The sequence below is a fragment of the Pseudophryne corroboree genome, chromosome 6 (assembly GCF_028390025.1).
Source record: "Pseudophryne corroboree isolate aPseCor3 chromosome 6, aPseCor3.hap2, whole genome shotgun sequence".
Lineage (NCBI taxonomy): Eukaryota > Metazoa > Chordata > Amphibia > Anura > Myobatrachidae > Pseudophryne > Pseudophryne corroboree.
Window position 1 is genome coordinate 148,394,580 of NC_086449.1, and position 16,404 is coordinate 148,410,983.

The 16,404-nt window shown below is 47.8% G+C and overlaps 1 protein-coding gene across 1 annotated transcript in view; it reads right to left on the reverse strand.

Moving 5' to 3' along the window:
* The window catches only part of FER1L5 (fer-1 like family member 5), a 926,196-nt gene that overhangs the window by 14,512 nt on the left and 895,280 nt on the right, over positions 1-16,404 (reverse strand). Inside the window, exon 54 of the mRNA XM_063929941.1 lies at positions 14,684-14,831. Coding sequence (XP_063786011.1) covers positions 14,684-14,831 — 148 coding nt within the window. The remainder of the gene's footprint in view (positions 1-14,683; positions 14,832-16,404) is intronic.

Below are 16,404 nucleotides of genomic sequence, written 5' to 3' on the forward strand. Positions count from 1 at the left end.
TGATCGCAGCAAAAAAAGCTAGCGTGCGATCAGGTCTGCAGATACATGGAAGTAATGAACTTATACTACTAATTTGCTATGCTGGAATGGTATTACCAATCTTTTCAAATAAATTATATAATATTATTAAAGCTATTAATTACCATTTTGGAGAGGCTGAACTACTAATGGAGAAAGACAGCAACAGCAGTTTCCATGTGGGCTGCTTAATTATCGGATTTACCTAGCTCCTGCAAAGCATTCAGAAGCTTGGCCCATATGAAGATGGCTTTAGCCTGCAGTAACCTGTGGGCTACTCTTTCACTAATTTTACTGGAGAGGGATCTAAAGGATCTCTCCCTGGTGCTGCCTGTTTGCACACCCACCAACAGACATCTATGGGAGCCGGTCACGCTTATGGAAGCTCCTGAAGAGTTTTCTGCATTTATTTTATATGTTTGTAATTTTCAGGCAGGGCTGGATGGCACCAGCCTGTCTGCTTCGTGGGACTTAGAGGGGTAAACGGCCCAACCTCTTGAAGAGTTAATGGTCCCATTACCCGCTGACAGGACACTGAGCTCCTGAGGCAACTATTCGCAAGCCCCACCACGGCGAGCGTACATTCCCGCAGCACGCCGCCACCCCTAACAGAGCCAGAAGAATGAAGAGTGGTGAGTACTAAGCCAGCGTCCCGGTTAGCGGGGTGCCGGACATTATGGCGGCATAAAGGTACGGGGTGGTATGCGTCCCCAGATACAGTACACAGCTGCGTCTCAGTACACTGTACTCAGTACCCACACTGGCAAAAACAGCCTTAAAATGGTTTTCTCTCCATTTTAAGCACCACATTACCTCAGCCAGTATAAAAAAGTGGGAAGACCACGCGCCATTGAAGGGACGGGACCTTCACTATGAGCGGATCCAGCAGCTCACCAGCGCCATTTTCCCTCTGCAGAGGACAAAGACGCTGACTAACAGGGACACGCAGCTCCTCCGGAGAGACTCCAGATTACCTCAGCGAAACCAGGGGGTCATAGCAGGGGGGGGAGCGATTATTAGTGTACTAAGTCCCCTATCAGGGTATTAGTCTGCGACCCGGCTAAGCTTGGCATTAGCGATAAGGGCGCGGTGGAGCTGGCTCCAAATAACTCTTTGTCTCCCTGAAGGGCTCTTTGTGGGTTAATTGTGCTTAACCTTTTCCTGTGTGTGTGCTGTCACATTTACATTATGTCAGGCAAAGAGTGTGTTTCTTTTACAGCGGAGTGTTTCTCTTCACCAGGGGGCTCACTACTGGGTACTCAGGGCAGTGCACCTTCCCAGAATAGTGGGGCTGAACCTGAGTGGGTTAATTCCATTAAAGGAATGATCTCCAATATTTCTACGAAATTATCCCACAATGAGAAGGAGACGCAATACTTAAGACAGACTGTGGATGAGTTTATGAATAGAGACTCAGTCCCCTAACCAGCATCTCAGTCCTCTCCCATTTGTCCACAAAAACTATCTCTGGCCCATATCCTGCAGTCTGACTCTGACGCTGACGGGTCAGACATGGAGGAGGGCAAGGTGGATTTGGAGGGGAAGGATGCTACTCTGTCACAGGAAATAGGGGGCTCTTATAGAGGCTATCAGAGATGTTCTGCAAATTCCTGATAAGGTGTCAGAGGAATGTGAGGAATCTTATTTTAATGTAAAAAAGAAGTCCTCAGTCACTTTTCCTGCATCAAAAAAAATAAGATTTTACTTACCGGTGAATCTATTTCTCGTAGTCCGTAGTGGATGCTGGGGACTCCGTAAGGACCATGGGGAATAGACGGGCTCCACAGGAGACATGGGCACTTTAAGAAAGAATTTAGATTCTGGTGTGCTCTGGCTCCTCCCTCTATGTCCCTCCCCCAGACCTCAGCTAGAGAAACTGTGCCCGGAAGAGCTGACAGTACAAGGAAAGGATTTTGGTAATCCAGGGCAAGATTCATACCAGCCACACCAATCACACCGTATAACTTGAGATAAACATACCCAGTCAACAGTATGAACAACAACAGAGCAACAGGTCAACCCTGATGCAACCATAACATAACCCTTATTTAAGCAATAACTATATACAAGCATTACAGAAGAAGTCCGCACTTGGGACGGGTGCCCAGCATCCACTACGGACTACGAGAAATAGATTTACCGGTAAGTAAAATCTTATTTTCTCGAACGTCCTAGTGGATGCTGGGGACTCCGTAAGGACCATGGGGATTATACCAAAGCTCCCAAACGGGCGGGAGAGTGCGGATGACTCTGCAGCACCGATTGAGCAAACACAAGGTCCTCCGCGGCCAGGGTATCAAACTTGTAGAACTTTGCAAAAGTGTTTGAATCTGACCAAGTAGCCGCTCGGCAAAGTTGTAATGCCGAGACCCCTCGGGCAGCCGCCCAAGAAGAGCCCACCTTCCTAGTGGAATGGGCCTTAACTGATTTTGGCAGCGGCAATCCAGCTGCTGAATGAGCCTGCTGAATCGTGTTACAGATCCAGCGAGCAATAGTCTGCTTTGAAGCAGGAGCACCAAGCTTGTTGGAAGCATACAGGATAAACAAAGACTCTGTTTTCCTGACCCTAGCCGTTCTGGCTACATAAACCTTCAAAGCCCTGACTACATCAAGCAACTCGGAATCCTCCAAGTCCGTAGTAGCCACAGGCACCACAATAGGTTGGTTTATATTAATGGATGAAACCACTTTCGGCAGAAATTGTGGAAGGGTCCGCAATTCTGCCCTATCCGCATAGAAAACCAGATAGGGGCTTTTATGTGACAAAGCCGCCAACTCTGACACACGCCTAGCCGAAGCCAAGGCTAATAGCATGACCACCTTCCACGTGAGATATTTCAACTCCACCGTTTTGAGTGGTTCAAACCAGTGGGATTTCAGGAAACTCAACACCACGTTAAGATCCCAAGGTGCCACTGGAGGCACAAAAGGGGGCCGAATATGTAGCACTCCCTTTACAAACGTCTGAACTTCAGGTAGAGAAGTCAACTCCTTTTGAAAGAAAATGGATAGGGCCGAAATCAGGACCTTAATGGACCCCAATTTTAGGCCCAAATTCACTCCTGACTGTAGGAAGTGAAGGAAACGTCCCAGCTGGAATTCCTTCGTAGGGGCATTCCTGGCCTCACACCAAGCAACATATTTCCGCCATATACGGTGATAATGTTGAGCTGTCACGTCCTTCCTAGCCTTTATCAGCGTAGGAAAAACCTCCTCCGGAATGCCTTTCTCCGCTAGGATCCGGCGTTCAACCGCCATGCCGTCAAACGCAGCCGCAGTAAGTCTTGGAACAGACAGGGCCCCTGATGCAACAAGTCCTGTCTTAGAGAAAGAGGCCACGGGTCCTCTGTGAGCATTTCTTGCAGATCTGGATACCAAGTCCTTCGTGGCCAATCAGGAACAATGAGTATCGTTCTCACTCCTCTTTTTCTTATTATTCTCAGCACCTTGGGTATGAGAGGAAGAGGAGGAAATACATAGATCGACTGGAACACCCACGGTGTCACCAGGGCGTCTACAGCTATCGCCTGAGGGTCTCTTGACCTGGCGCAATACCTCTGTAGTTTTTTGTTGAGGCGGGATGCCATCATGTCCACCTGTGGCAGTTCCCACCGACTTGCAGTCCGTGCGAAGACCTCTTGATGAAGTCCCCACTCTCCCGGGTGGAGGTCATGTCTGCTGAGGAAGTCTGCTTCCCAGTTGTCCACTCCCAGGATGAACACTGCTGACAGTGCGCTTACGTGATTTTCCGCCCAGCGAAGAATTCTGGTGGCTTCCGCCATCGCTACCCTGCTCCTTGTGCCGCCTTGTCGGTTTACATGAGCCACTGCGGTGATGGTGTCTGACTGGATCAGAACCGGTTGGTCGTGAAGCAGGGTCTCCGCTTGACGTAGGGCGTCGTATACGGCCCTTAGTTCCAGGATGTTGATGTGAAGGCAAGTCTCCTGACTTGACCACAGACCTTGGAAATTTCTTCCCTGTGTGACTGCTCCCCATCCTCGGAGGCTTGCATCCGTGGTCACCAGGACCCCGTCCTGAATGCTGAAACTGCGGCCCTCGAGAAGGTGAGCACTCTGCAGCCACCACAGGAGAGACACCCTGGCCCTGGGGGATAGGGTGATTAACCGATGCATCTGAAGATGTGATCCGGACCACTTGTCCAGTAAGTCCCATTGAAAGGTCCTCGCATGGAACCTGCCGAAGGGAATGGCCTCGTATGATGCCACCATCCTTCCCAGGACTCGAGTGCAGTGATGCACTGACACCTGTTTTGGTTTTAATAGGTTCCTGACCAGTGTCATGAGCTCCTGAGCTTTCTCTATCGGGAGATAAATCCTTTTCTGGTCTGTCTAGAATCATGCCTAGGAAAGGCAGATGAGCCGTAGGAACCAACTGCGACTTTGGAATATTTAGAATCCAGCCGTGTTGCCGTTACACTTCCAGAGAAAGTGCTACGCTGATCAGCAACTGCTCTCTTGATCCCGCTTTTATGAGGAGATCGTCCAAGTATGGGATAATTGCGACCCCTTGCTTCCGCAGGAGTACCATCATTTCTGCCATTACCTTGGTAAATATTCTCGGTGCCGTGGAGAGACCAAACGGCTACGTCTGAAATTGGTAATGACAATCCTGTACCACAAATCTGAGGTACGCCTGATGAGGTGGATAAATGGGGACATGAAGGTATGCATCCTTTATGTCCAGAGACACCATAAAATCCCCCCCTTCCAGGCTTGCGACGACCGCTCTCAGCTATTCCATCTTGAACTTGAACCTTTTCAGGTATATGTTCAGGGATTTTAAATTCAATATGGGTCTGACCGAACCGTCCGGTTTCGGGACTACAACATGGTCGAATAATAACCCCCTCCTTGTTGAAGGAGGGGAACCTTGACCACCACCTGTTGAAGATACAACTTGTGAATTGCAGTTAACACTATTTTTCTCTCGTGGGGGGAAGCCGGCAGGGCCGTCGGTGAGGTGGCATCTCCTCGAAGTCCAGCTTGTATCCCTGAGACACAATATCTATTGCCCAGGGATCCAACAGGGAGTGAACCTACTTGTGGCTGAAATTTCAAAGACGTGCCCCCACCGGGCCTAGCTCCGCCTGTGGGGCCCCAGCGACATGCGGTGGATTTTGTAGAGGCCGGGGAGGACTTCTGTTCCTGGGAACTAGCTGTGTTGTGCAGCTTCTTTCCTCTGCCCCTGCCTCAGGCAAGAAAGGACGCACCTCGGACTTTCTTGTTTCTTTGTGATCGAAAGGACTGCATTTGATAATGTCGTGCTTTCCTAGGCTGTGCGGGAATATAAGGCAAAAGATCAGAATTACCAGCTATAGCTGTGGAGACCAGGTTCGAGATCCCTTCTCCACACAATCCTCAGCCTTGTAAGGTAAACCTTCCATATGCCTCTTAAGTCGGCATCACCTGTCCATTGCATGTTTCACAGGACACGTCAAGCAGAAATCGACATAGCGTTGACTCTAGAACCCAGTAGACTAATGTCTCTTTGGGCATGTTTTATATATATATCTAAGACAGCATCTTTTATATATATATCTATATATATATATATATATATACATACTAGGGTCTCAATCTCTGCTGATAAGGTATCTGTCCACGCTGCTACAGCGCTATAAACCCATGCCGACACAATCGCCGGTCTGAGTAGTGTACCAGAATGTGTTTAAATGGACTTCAAAGTACTTTTACTGCATGCTATCTGCAGGATCCCTGAGGATAGCTGTTAAGTCAGCGCTAACTTTTGCATACCTCCCAACTTCGTTTCTTTGTGAAGCGGGACACTCGCGCGGCGCTGCCGCGCGCGCTCCCGAAAAGGGGGTGTGGTCTATTAAAGGAGGCGTGGCTTCGCGGGAGGACCCGCAATCGCGAGCCACGCCCCCGTTTTCGTCACTGAGGGGGCATGCCCAGCGCTCTGTGAGCCGCTGGCATGCTCCCTCTCCCTCTGACTCTACTGAATAGACGCTGTGCGCATGCGCACAGCGTCTATTCACCGCTGCTCTGCTAAGCAGAGCAGCGATTGACAGAGCCTCCCAACTGACCCCCCCCACCGCGGGACACTGTGGCCCGCGGGTGGGACAGCGGGACAGTCCCCAAAAAACGGGACTGTCCCGCGAAAATCGGGACAGTTGGGAGGTATGCTTTTGGGCAAACGTGACACCCTAGGTGAAGATTCCCATCGTATCCTGGCCCTAGTAGGGAAAGGATACTCCCTGAGAATTCTTTGTGGGAAACTGCAGTCTCTTGTCTGGAGATTCCCGCTCTTTTTCTTCATGAGAGGAGGGAAATTTACCTCAGCTTTCTTCCCCTTAAACATGTGTACCCTTGTGTCAGGGACAGATGAGTCATCAGTGATATGCAAAACATTTTTTTATTACAATAATCATATATTGAATACTTTTCTGCCCTTTTGGCTGTAACTTTGCATTATCGTAGTCGACACTGGAGTCAGACTCCGTGTCGATATCAGTGTCTATTATTTTGGATAGTGAGCATTGAGAGACTCTGAAGGTCTCTGCGACATAGGGACAGACATGGGTAGATTCCCTGTCTGTTCTCTAATCTTTTGTGCAATAAATTTACCTTAGCACTTAATTTCACATATCCAAACAGGTGTCGGCGTTGTCGACGGAGACACCACTCACACACACATTTGCTCCATCTCCTCCTTAGGGGAGCCTTTTACCTCAGACATGTCGACACACACGTACCGACACACCACACACTCAGGGAATGCTCATCTGAAGACAATTCCCCCACAAGGCCCTTTGGAGAGACAGAGACAGCACACACCCCAGCGCTATAAACCCGGGAATAACACAGTAACTTAATGTTAACCCAGTAGCTGCTGTTTATATTGATTTTTGCGCCTTATTATGTGCCCCCCCTCTCTTTTTACCCTCTTCTACCGTGTATCCACAGGGGAGAGCCTGGTTAGCTTCCTTTCAGCGGAGCTGTGGAGAAAAAATGGCGCAGGTGAGTGCTGAGGAAGAAGCCCCGCCCCCTCGACGGCGGGTTTCTGTCCCGCTTAAATATACATTTTCTTGGCGGGGGCTCATACATATATACAGTGCCCAACTGTATATATGTGTACTTTTGCCAAAAGAGGTCCATATGCTGCCCAGGGCGCCCCCCCCTGCGCCCTGCACCCTTACAGTGACCGGAGTATGTGAGGTGTGTGGGAGCAATGGCGCACAGCTGCAGTGCTGTGCGTTACCTCAGTGAAGAACGGAGTCTTCTGCTGCCGATTTTGAAGTCTTCTTGCTTCTCATACTCACCCGGCTTCTGTCTTCCGGCTCTGCGAGGGAGACGGCGGCGCGGCTCTGGGATCGGACGACGAGGGTGAGATCCTGTGTACGATCCCTCTGGAGCTAATGGTGTCCAGTAGCCTAAGAAGCAGGACCTAGCTTCAGAGAGTAGGGCTGCTTCTCTCCCCTCTGTCCCACGATGCAGGGAGTCTGTTGCCAGCAGAGCTCCCTGAAAATAAAAAACCTAACAAAATACTTTCTCACAGCAAGCTCAGGAGAGCTCACTGAACAGCACCCAGCTCGTCCGGGCACAGTCTCAAAGTGAGGTCTGGGGGAGGGACATAGAGGGAGGAGCCAGAGCACACCAGAATCTAAATTCTTTCTTAAAGTGCCCATGTCTCCTGCGGAGCCCGTCTATTCCCCATGGTCCTTACGGAGTCCCCAGCATCCACTAGGACGTTAGAGAAATTAATACCCTGTTTAAAGAACCGTGGGTTAATCCTGATAAGAAATTTGAAATCCCTAAAAGGTTGCTCTCATCTTTTCTTTTTCCTCTGGAGGATAGGAAAAAATTGGAAAATCCACCGATAGTGGACGTATCAGTCTCTAGGTTATCACAAAAAATTGTATTGCCTGTCCCTGGTGCAGCCTCCCTAAAAGACACAACTGATTGTTAAATTGAGACTACACTCAAGTCATTGTACACAGCTGCTGGGGTGGCCCAGAGACCCACTATTGCATGTGTGTGGATCACAAAAGCCATTGCTAAATGGTCAGGTAACCTAATTGAGGGGTTAAATTGCTTGTCTAGGGGGGATGTTGTTTTACTCCTGCAGCATATACAGGACTCTGCAAACTTTATGGTGGAAGCCATAAAAGGGATAGGCTTGCTTAATGCACGCACCACCGTTATGGCAGTGTCAGCTCGCAGGGACTTGTGGCTACGCCAGTGGACTGCTGATGCAGACTCCAGGAAAGGCGTGGAAGGCCTACCATTCACAGGAGAGTCCTTGTTTGGAGATGAACTAGACAAATAGATCTCCAAAGCTACTGCGGGTAAATCTACATATCTTCCTTCCGCAGCTCCCCCAGCATAGATCTTATTTCTCTGGGCTACAGACTGTAGTTCCAAGAGCTCCCACCTCACAGATTCTTCAAATCAGGCTTACCAGTTTCACAAGAGGCAAGTATAACTTTACAGCAGGCTATCCAAAAACTGGTACAGACTCAAGTCATTGTTCCAGTTCCAACTCATCTGCACAACAAGGGGTACTATTCCAACTTGTTTGTAGTACCGAAACCGGATGGTTCGGTACGGCCGATTCTGAACCTCAAGTCATTGAACCCGTTCTTAAGAGTGTTGAAGTTCAAGATGGAGTCTCTGAGAGCGGTGATCTCAGGTCTGGAGGAAGGGAAATTTCTAGTGTCTCTAGATATCAAGGATGCGTACCTTCAAATTCCGATCTGTCCGCCTCATCAGGCCTATCTACAGTTTGCACTGCAGGACTGTCACTACCAGTTCCAGGCCCTGCCATTTGGTCTCTCCACGGCACCGAGGGTGTTCACCAAAGTGATGGCAGAGATGATGTTTGTACTCCGCAAACAGGGAGTGAATATAATTCCGTACCTGGATGATCTTCTGATAAAGGCGCCGTCCAGGGAGAGGTTGCTGGACAGCATTGGTCTCTCAACCAAACTTCTCCAGGATCACGGGTGGATTCTGAACCTTCCGAAATCTCACCTAGAGCCAACACGGAGGCTTCCATTCCTGGGAATGATACTGGACACGGAGTCGCAGAAGGTGATCCTTTCGTTGGAAAAGGCATTGGTAATCCAGTCAATGGTTCGGGATGTCCTGAAGCCAACCTGGATATCGGTGCATCTATGCATTCTCCTTCTGGGGGAAATGGTGGCCTCTCACGAGGCACTTCAATACGGAAGGTTTCACTCAAGACCCTTCCAGCTTGATCTGTTGGACAAATGGTCCTGATCACATCTACACATGCACCAGAGGATCCGTCTGTCGCCAAAAGCCAGGATCTCCCTTCTGTGGTGGCTACAGATTTCTCACCTCGTTGGGGGTCGGAGGTTCGGAATTCAAAACTGGATTCTGTTAACCATGGACGCAAGCCTCAGAGGTTGGGGAGCAGTCACCCAGGGGGTGCAGTTTCAAGGAAGATGGTCAAGTCAGGAAGTCATCCTTCCAATCAACATTTTGGAACTCAGGGCCATCTACAACGCACTTCTGCAGGCCTCATATCTTCTCCAAGATTGGACCATTCAGGTCCAGTCGGACAATGTGACGGCAGTGACATACATAAACCGACAGGGCGGAATGAAAAGCAGAGCAACAATGTCAGAGGTGTCAAGAATTGTCCTCTGGGCAGACAAAAACACTGTGGCATTGTCAGCGGTCTTCTTTCCGGGAGTAGACAACTGGGAAGCAGACTTCAGCAGACACGACTTGCACCCGTGGGAGAGGGGCCTTCACCCGGAAGTGTTCAGGAGCTTGACACGTCAATGGGAATATCCACAAATCGACATGATGGCCTCTCGTCTCAACAAGAAGCTCAAGCGGTATTGTTCCAGGTCGAGAGACCCACTGGCAGTGGCGGTAGACGCTCTGACGACTCCATGGGTCTATCAGATGGTGTACGCGTGTCCTCCTCTTCCTATGATCACAAGAATTCTAAAAAGAATAAAATTGAAAATTATTTAACCAATACTCATTGCTCTAGACTGGCCAAGAAAGGCCTGGTACGCAGACCTTCTGGAGATGCTCCTCGAAGATCCGTGGCCTCTACCTCTTCGCGAGGATCTTATGTAACAGGGGGTATGGGTCGTTGGGTCAACCCAACTTAGGTCGATACTCATTAGGTCAACCACTGAAGGTCGACAGTGCCATTAGGTCGACATGGGCGTTAGGTTGACATGTACTAGATTGACAGGTCAAAAGGTCGACATGAGTTTTTTGACTGTTTTTGGTGTTGTTTTCTCCGTAAAGTGACGGGGAACCCAAATTAGTGCACCGTGTCCCCTTGCACGTCGGGCAAGTTGCCTCACTCTGCTACCGCTTTGCTCAGCACAGATTTCAGTTCCAATCGTAGTCCATGTGGATCGTTAAGTATGAAAAAATCCCCCCAATTTAAAAAAAACAAAAACTCAGGTCGACCTTTTGACTTGTCGAACTAGTACATGTCGACCTAACGTCCATGTTGACCTAATGGCATTGTCAACCTTCAGTGGTCGACATAAGTTGTGTCGACCTAATGACCGTAACCCGCAACCGGAACCCGCAACAGGGCCCGTTCGTCTATCAGGACTTACCATGGCTACGTTTGACGGCATGGAAGTTTAACGGCTGATTCTAGCCAGAAGAGGGATCCCTAACAAAGTTATCCCAACTATGATCCAAGCCAGGAAGGGGGTGACGTGACGTCTAAACATTACCAACATATTTGGAAGAAATACGTCTCTTAGTGTGAGAGCAGAAATTATTCTGCGGTGGAATTTCATCTGGGACGTTTCCTGCTTTTTCTGCAGGCAGGTGTGGACATGGGTCTACGTCTGGGCTCCATAAAAGTCCAGATTTCGGCCTTGTCCGTTTTCTTTCAGAAGCAATTGGCTTCTCTCCCTGAGTTCCAGACGTTCTTGAAAGGTGTTCTGCACATCCATCCTCCCTTTGTGCTTCCCACGGCACCTTGGGATCTCAATTTGGTGCTGCAGTTCCTTCAATCGGACTGGTTTGAACATTACAGGAGGTGGACGTAAAATATCTTACGTGGAAGACTGTCACACTGTTGGCCTTGGCTTCAGCAAGACGTGTGTCGGAGCTGGGGGCTTTGTCTCACAAAAGTACCTATTTAATTTTCCATGAGGACAGAGCTGAACTCAGAACTCGTCAGCAATTTCTTCCTAAAGTGGAGTCTGCGTTTCACATCAACCAACCTATTGTGGTTCCAGTTGTCACCGACACCTCTGCTACTTCAAAGTCTTTGGATGTTGTGAGGGCTTTGAAGGTATACGTAAAGAGACAGCTCGTCACAAGAAATCCGACTTGCTTTAGGTGTTGCTTTATGTGTACCGGGGACAGGAACATAAACAGAGCCGGCAACAGCCTGGAATGGGCACACCACTAACTCCTTAATTTACCCAAGTGCGTGTCTGTCAGTTCAGCTTGTGGCGTCTGAGGCTCCAGATGCACCGGCACTACCTGCGTCCCTCCCCTCTTTCACTACAACCAGCGTTAGACACTAGACCTGCACTGACTTCCATGCAGCAGGTGCAACTTGGCCCCAGGACACAATAATAACGGCGCCCACATTCCCTCCGGGTTTGATTAGATCGGCTTTTCCTAGGTGGAAGAGGGGTAATATTCTATATCTCAACTACGAATGTTAGCTTCCCCAATTTTCCCAGATTCAGGAACGGATTGGGTTCCCCCCTGCAGACTTTTATCAATACCTACAGACCAGACACTTCTACTCTAAAATGGGAAATCTCCTTATTCAAAGGCCACTCACGAGCTTTGAGACACTTTGTTGGAAACGCTCCTCAACCAAAGGCTTAATTTCCAATCTTTCCGCACTACTGGTCGGGGAGGCATCTACAACAGGAGACTCTCACGAGATTGCATGGGGGAGGGACTTAGGTTCTGACCTGACCTCTGAAGATTGGTCGGAGATATGAGACAACGCTGCCTCTAGCTCTTTATGTGTCAAAATTAAGGAAAATGTATACAAATTGATTTACAGGTGGTATTATGTACCCTCCGAGCTGCGAGCTATGTTTCCCGACACCTCTGATAGATGCTGGAGGGGATGTTCTGAAGAAGGTACCTTTATGCATATTTGGTGGCAATGCCCTAAAATCACCACACTCTGGAAAGAGATTATAATTCTTATTTCCAGTGTTCTTGAGGTTCCCGTCCCCTATGACCCTAAATATTTCCTTCTCCCACTGGGGTTTACAAATTTAACTAGACATCAAAATATACTAGCGCGACATATTATAAATGCTACAACATGTCAAATAGCAACTGATTGGAAGAAGCCCTCCCCCCCCCCCTCTTTACACTCTATTATTTCTCGTATTTGGTTTAACTATAAGATGGAATACATGACGAGCATAATTAAGCACTCTGCCAAACCCTTTGAGAAGATTTGGAACCCTTGGTTGACATCTAAACATGCCTCTTCCCCATTCTTTGGCTAATATATCCCACGGGATAGACATAGTATATTAAAAAGAAAATTATTTTATATATGTTTAGAATTAAAAAAAATTGCGCCACTTGTGAGGATAATATCACCTATGTGTTTATCTGGCAATTAAAAATAATAAATAGTTCAATATATATATATATATATATATATATATATTATATAAAATAACACTCCACAAATCTATGAGCGTCAGCTGTTCCCCAGGAGTACAGGGGTGGTAAATCCCTGAAGATAGTTTAAAATAGAAAAATGTTGAGGGGTTCTAAGCGACCAACAGTGTTTATACAGCTATTTAAAAGAATAGTACCCAGTGTATAAAGAATATATATACAATTTATTATAATCACAGGAGCCAAGAAAAAAGAAAAAAATGTTTCTAAAAATATTCACATCTGACATATACCAAAATAATTGGTTTCATAGGAACACAAAAACAAAAAATAAATAAATAAATAATTCAAGATATAAAAAGTATTAGAATAAAAGCACATAGATATAGATAAAAGATATGTGTATATCTTATCTTGGATAGAGGTCACCGTTGGTCGCTTAGAACCCCTCAACATTTTTCTATATATATATCTATATCTATATATATTTTATTATTTTTTATATATATGTATATTTTTTCCCCTATTGATAGTGACCTTCCTCTCGGGGCTCCCCCCCTCTGCCCCTCAAGGGTATCACTCTATTCTTCTTCTTTTTCTTCTTTCTCTTTCCCTATTTTTCATACTTAGTCCTCTTGCGGTTTGACCTACCGTCCTTTGTGAGGACACTTTCTTCTCTCCATAAACAAAATTGGATCACTCAGTTGATTGTTATGACTTATGGGCCCTACACACGGGTGGTCATTCCGAGTTGTTCGCTCGCAACTGCTTTTAGCAGCTTTGCACACGCTAAGCCGCCGCCTACTGGGAGTGAATCTTAGCTTATCAAAATTGCGAACGAAAGATTAGCAAAATTGCGAATAGACACTTCTTAGCAGTTTCTGAGTAGCTTCAAACTTACTCGGCATCTGCGATCAGTTCAGTGCTTGTCGTTCCTGGTTTGACGTCACAAACACACCCAGCGTTCGCCCAGACACTCCTCCGTTTCTCCAGCCACTCCCGCGTTTTTCCCAGAAACGGTAGCGTTTTTTCACACACTCCCATAAAACGGCCTGTTTCCGCCCAGAAACACCCACTTCCTGTCAATCACACTACGATCACCAGAACGAAGAAAAAACCTCGTAATGCCGTGAGTAAAATACCTAACTACATAGCAAATTTACTTGGCGCAGTCGCAGTGCGAACATTGCGCATTTAGCGGAAAATCGCTGCGATGCGAAGAAAAATACAGAGCGAACAACTCGGAATGACCCCCACTGGCCGATCCGCCGCCGAGCTGCCCAACGGCGGATACGGCTGACGAGCGACCCGGCGGCGGGGGGGCAGTGACGGGGGCAGTGAAGTTTCTTCACTCCCCCCGTCACGTGGCTCCATTGAAGTGCAGGCAAATATGGACGAGATCGTCCTTATTGGCCAGCATGCACAGCCGACGGGGGACCAGCGATGAACGAGCGCGGGGCCGCGCATCGTTCATCGCTGGAGCCTCCACACTGAAAGATATGAACGAGATCGTTCATATCTTTCAAACAAATCGGCATATGTGTAGGGCCTATTAGTTTTATTGCATACTCTTTTAGTTATGTGACTGTATATCATTGTTATGTATACTTCTTTGTATCGCATTGTGATCTCTTTAATAAAGAGTTTATTAAAAAATAAGTAAATAAATAAATAACGGCGCCCACAACACTGGGAAATGCCCCCCTACCCACACATACATTCTGAGAGGAGGGAGGTGGGGAGAGGTATCTTAGCCGGTCCAGCTGGAGCTTTCCCAAAATCCCGGTGGCCCAATCCACCCCTGGTAGTAAATCTGGTTTCAACGTCTTCCTGCAAAAACAGCTACTTTGCATCCATTCAAAATACTGCATTGCTTTTTATTAAAAATGGCTGTTTTAAAACCACAAAAAAAACCTCTAAGTAAATAACCGGGTAAGTGGTGTATATTATAGGCTGGAGGGATGTGGCATGGCCTAAAATCTACCAGCTGTGCCCTTCCTTAAAAGATAGTCCTAAATTAAATGAACAATCTTCTTGAATCACAAATTTTTACAACTCACCAATGAAGAATACACGAAAACACCAATCAGCAATAGAACCAGAGAAAAGAAGAGGGCACACAGGAATCTGCAGCGATATCTCCGCCATATTATGTAACGCAAGCTCTTAATTGGTGACGTAAACCAAAGGAAAGACGAGTCATGCCGCCTGGGGAAAAATGGGAAATATCAGGTTTGGGCCATACTAGAAGTGCATCATTTTGAGAAGGACTACACCAGGAATACGGTTTTGAAGTCCTTGTGAGCCAATTCAATTAGTCACTAAAACATTGTGCCTAATTCAGACCTGATCGCTGCTGTGCGTGTGCGCATGCCAGACAGCCAACGGCCGTCTCAGCCCTGCGATCTCCTCTGCCTGATTGACAGGCAGAGGTGGGAGGGGTGGGCCGGCGGCGTTTAGACGCCGTTTAGGCAACGCAGGCGTGCCTGGACCACTGGGGGGGGGTACGTGGCAGCTGCGTGACGTCACATGCAACCACTGCGAGCCTCACAGCGACGAGTAGCTTCATGCCAGCGTGCAGGAGCTGCGCTGGCAAAGAGCTACTTCTAAAGTACAAAAGCCGCTTTTGTACTTGTGCGAGGGGGGGTCGGGCCTGACATGCGGGGCGGACTAGCCCTGTGCTGGGCCTCCCCCCGCATGTCTGTGTGACTGAACGTAGATGTGCTAAATTTAGCACATCTACGATCAGGTCTGAATTAGGCCCATTGTCAGACAATGATGCACTAACACTCTGATGTCATTTTATGATACTGTAATTTACCAAATTGACCCTTTGAAAACAATGAGTTTTTACTGAAATTGACCAACATCCACTGTAATGGGAAGCAGAAAATAGGAATTTAATACCTACCAGTAATTCCTTTTCTCCTAGTCCGTAGTGGATACTGGGGTTCTGTACTTTAGTACCATGGGGTATAGATCGGGTCCACTGAATCCTGGCACTTTAAAACCTTTAGTGTGTATATGTGTGTGCTGGCTCCTCCCCTCTATACCCCTCCTACCAGACTCAGTCTAGGAAAACTGTGCCCGAGAAGACGGACATACCACGAGAGAAGAAAACAGATACAACAGCGGCGAGGCACTAAGCCAACACACAACCATAACCAAAAGGAGGGCGCTAACCAGAACAGAGGATAGCAACACTAACCTAACCAGGATAGAACAGCTATCCCTACAACATAATGGGACCGCATCGGCGAGCCAACCAAACACTCAGGTAAGCAGGAGTCGAAGTACTGAGGTGGGCGCCCAGTATCCACTACGGACTACGAGAAAAGGAATTACCGGTAGGTATTAAATTCCTATTTTCTCTTACATCCTAGTGGATACTGGGGTTCTGTACTTTAGTACCATGGGGAAGTCCCAAAGCTCCGAAACGGGTGGGAGAGTGCTGAGACCCCCTGTAAAACCGCCTGACCAAACTGAAGGTCATCCTTGGCGAAGGTATCAAACCTATAGAATTGAAAAAATGTGTTCGAACCAGACCAAGTTGCAGCCCGGCACAATTGCAGGGCCGATACACCCTGGGCAGCCACCCAGGAAGACCCCACCAACCTCGTCTAGTGGGCCTGAATAGAGGTCGGCAAGGGCAGAGCTGCCAAAAGTATAGGCCTGTTGAATGGTCACCTTGAGCCAACGAACAACTGATTGCTTAGTAGCCGGCCGACCAATCTTGGAGACATCATAAAGGACAAACAGCGAGTCAGATTTCCGATGATGG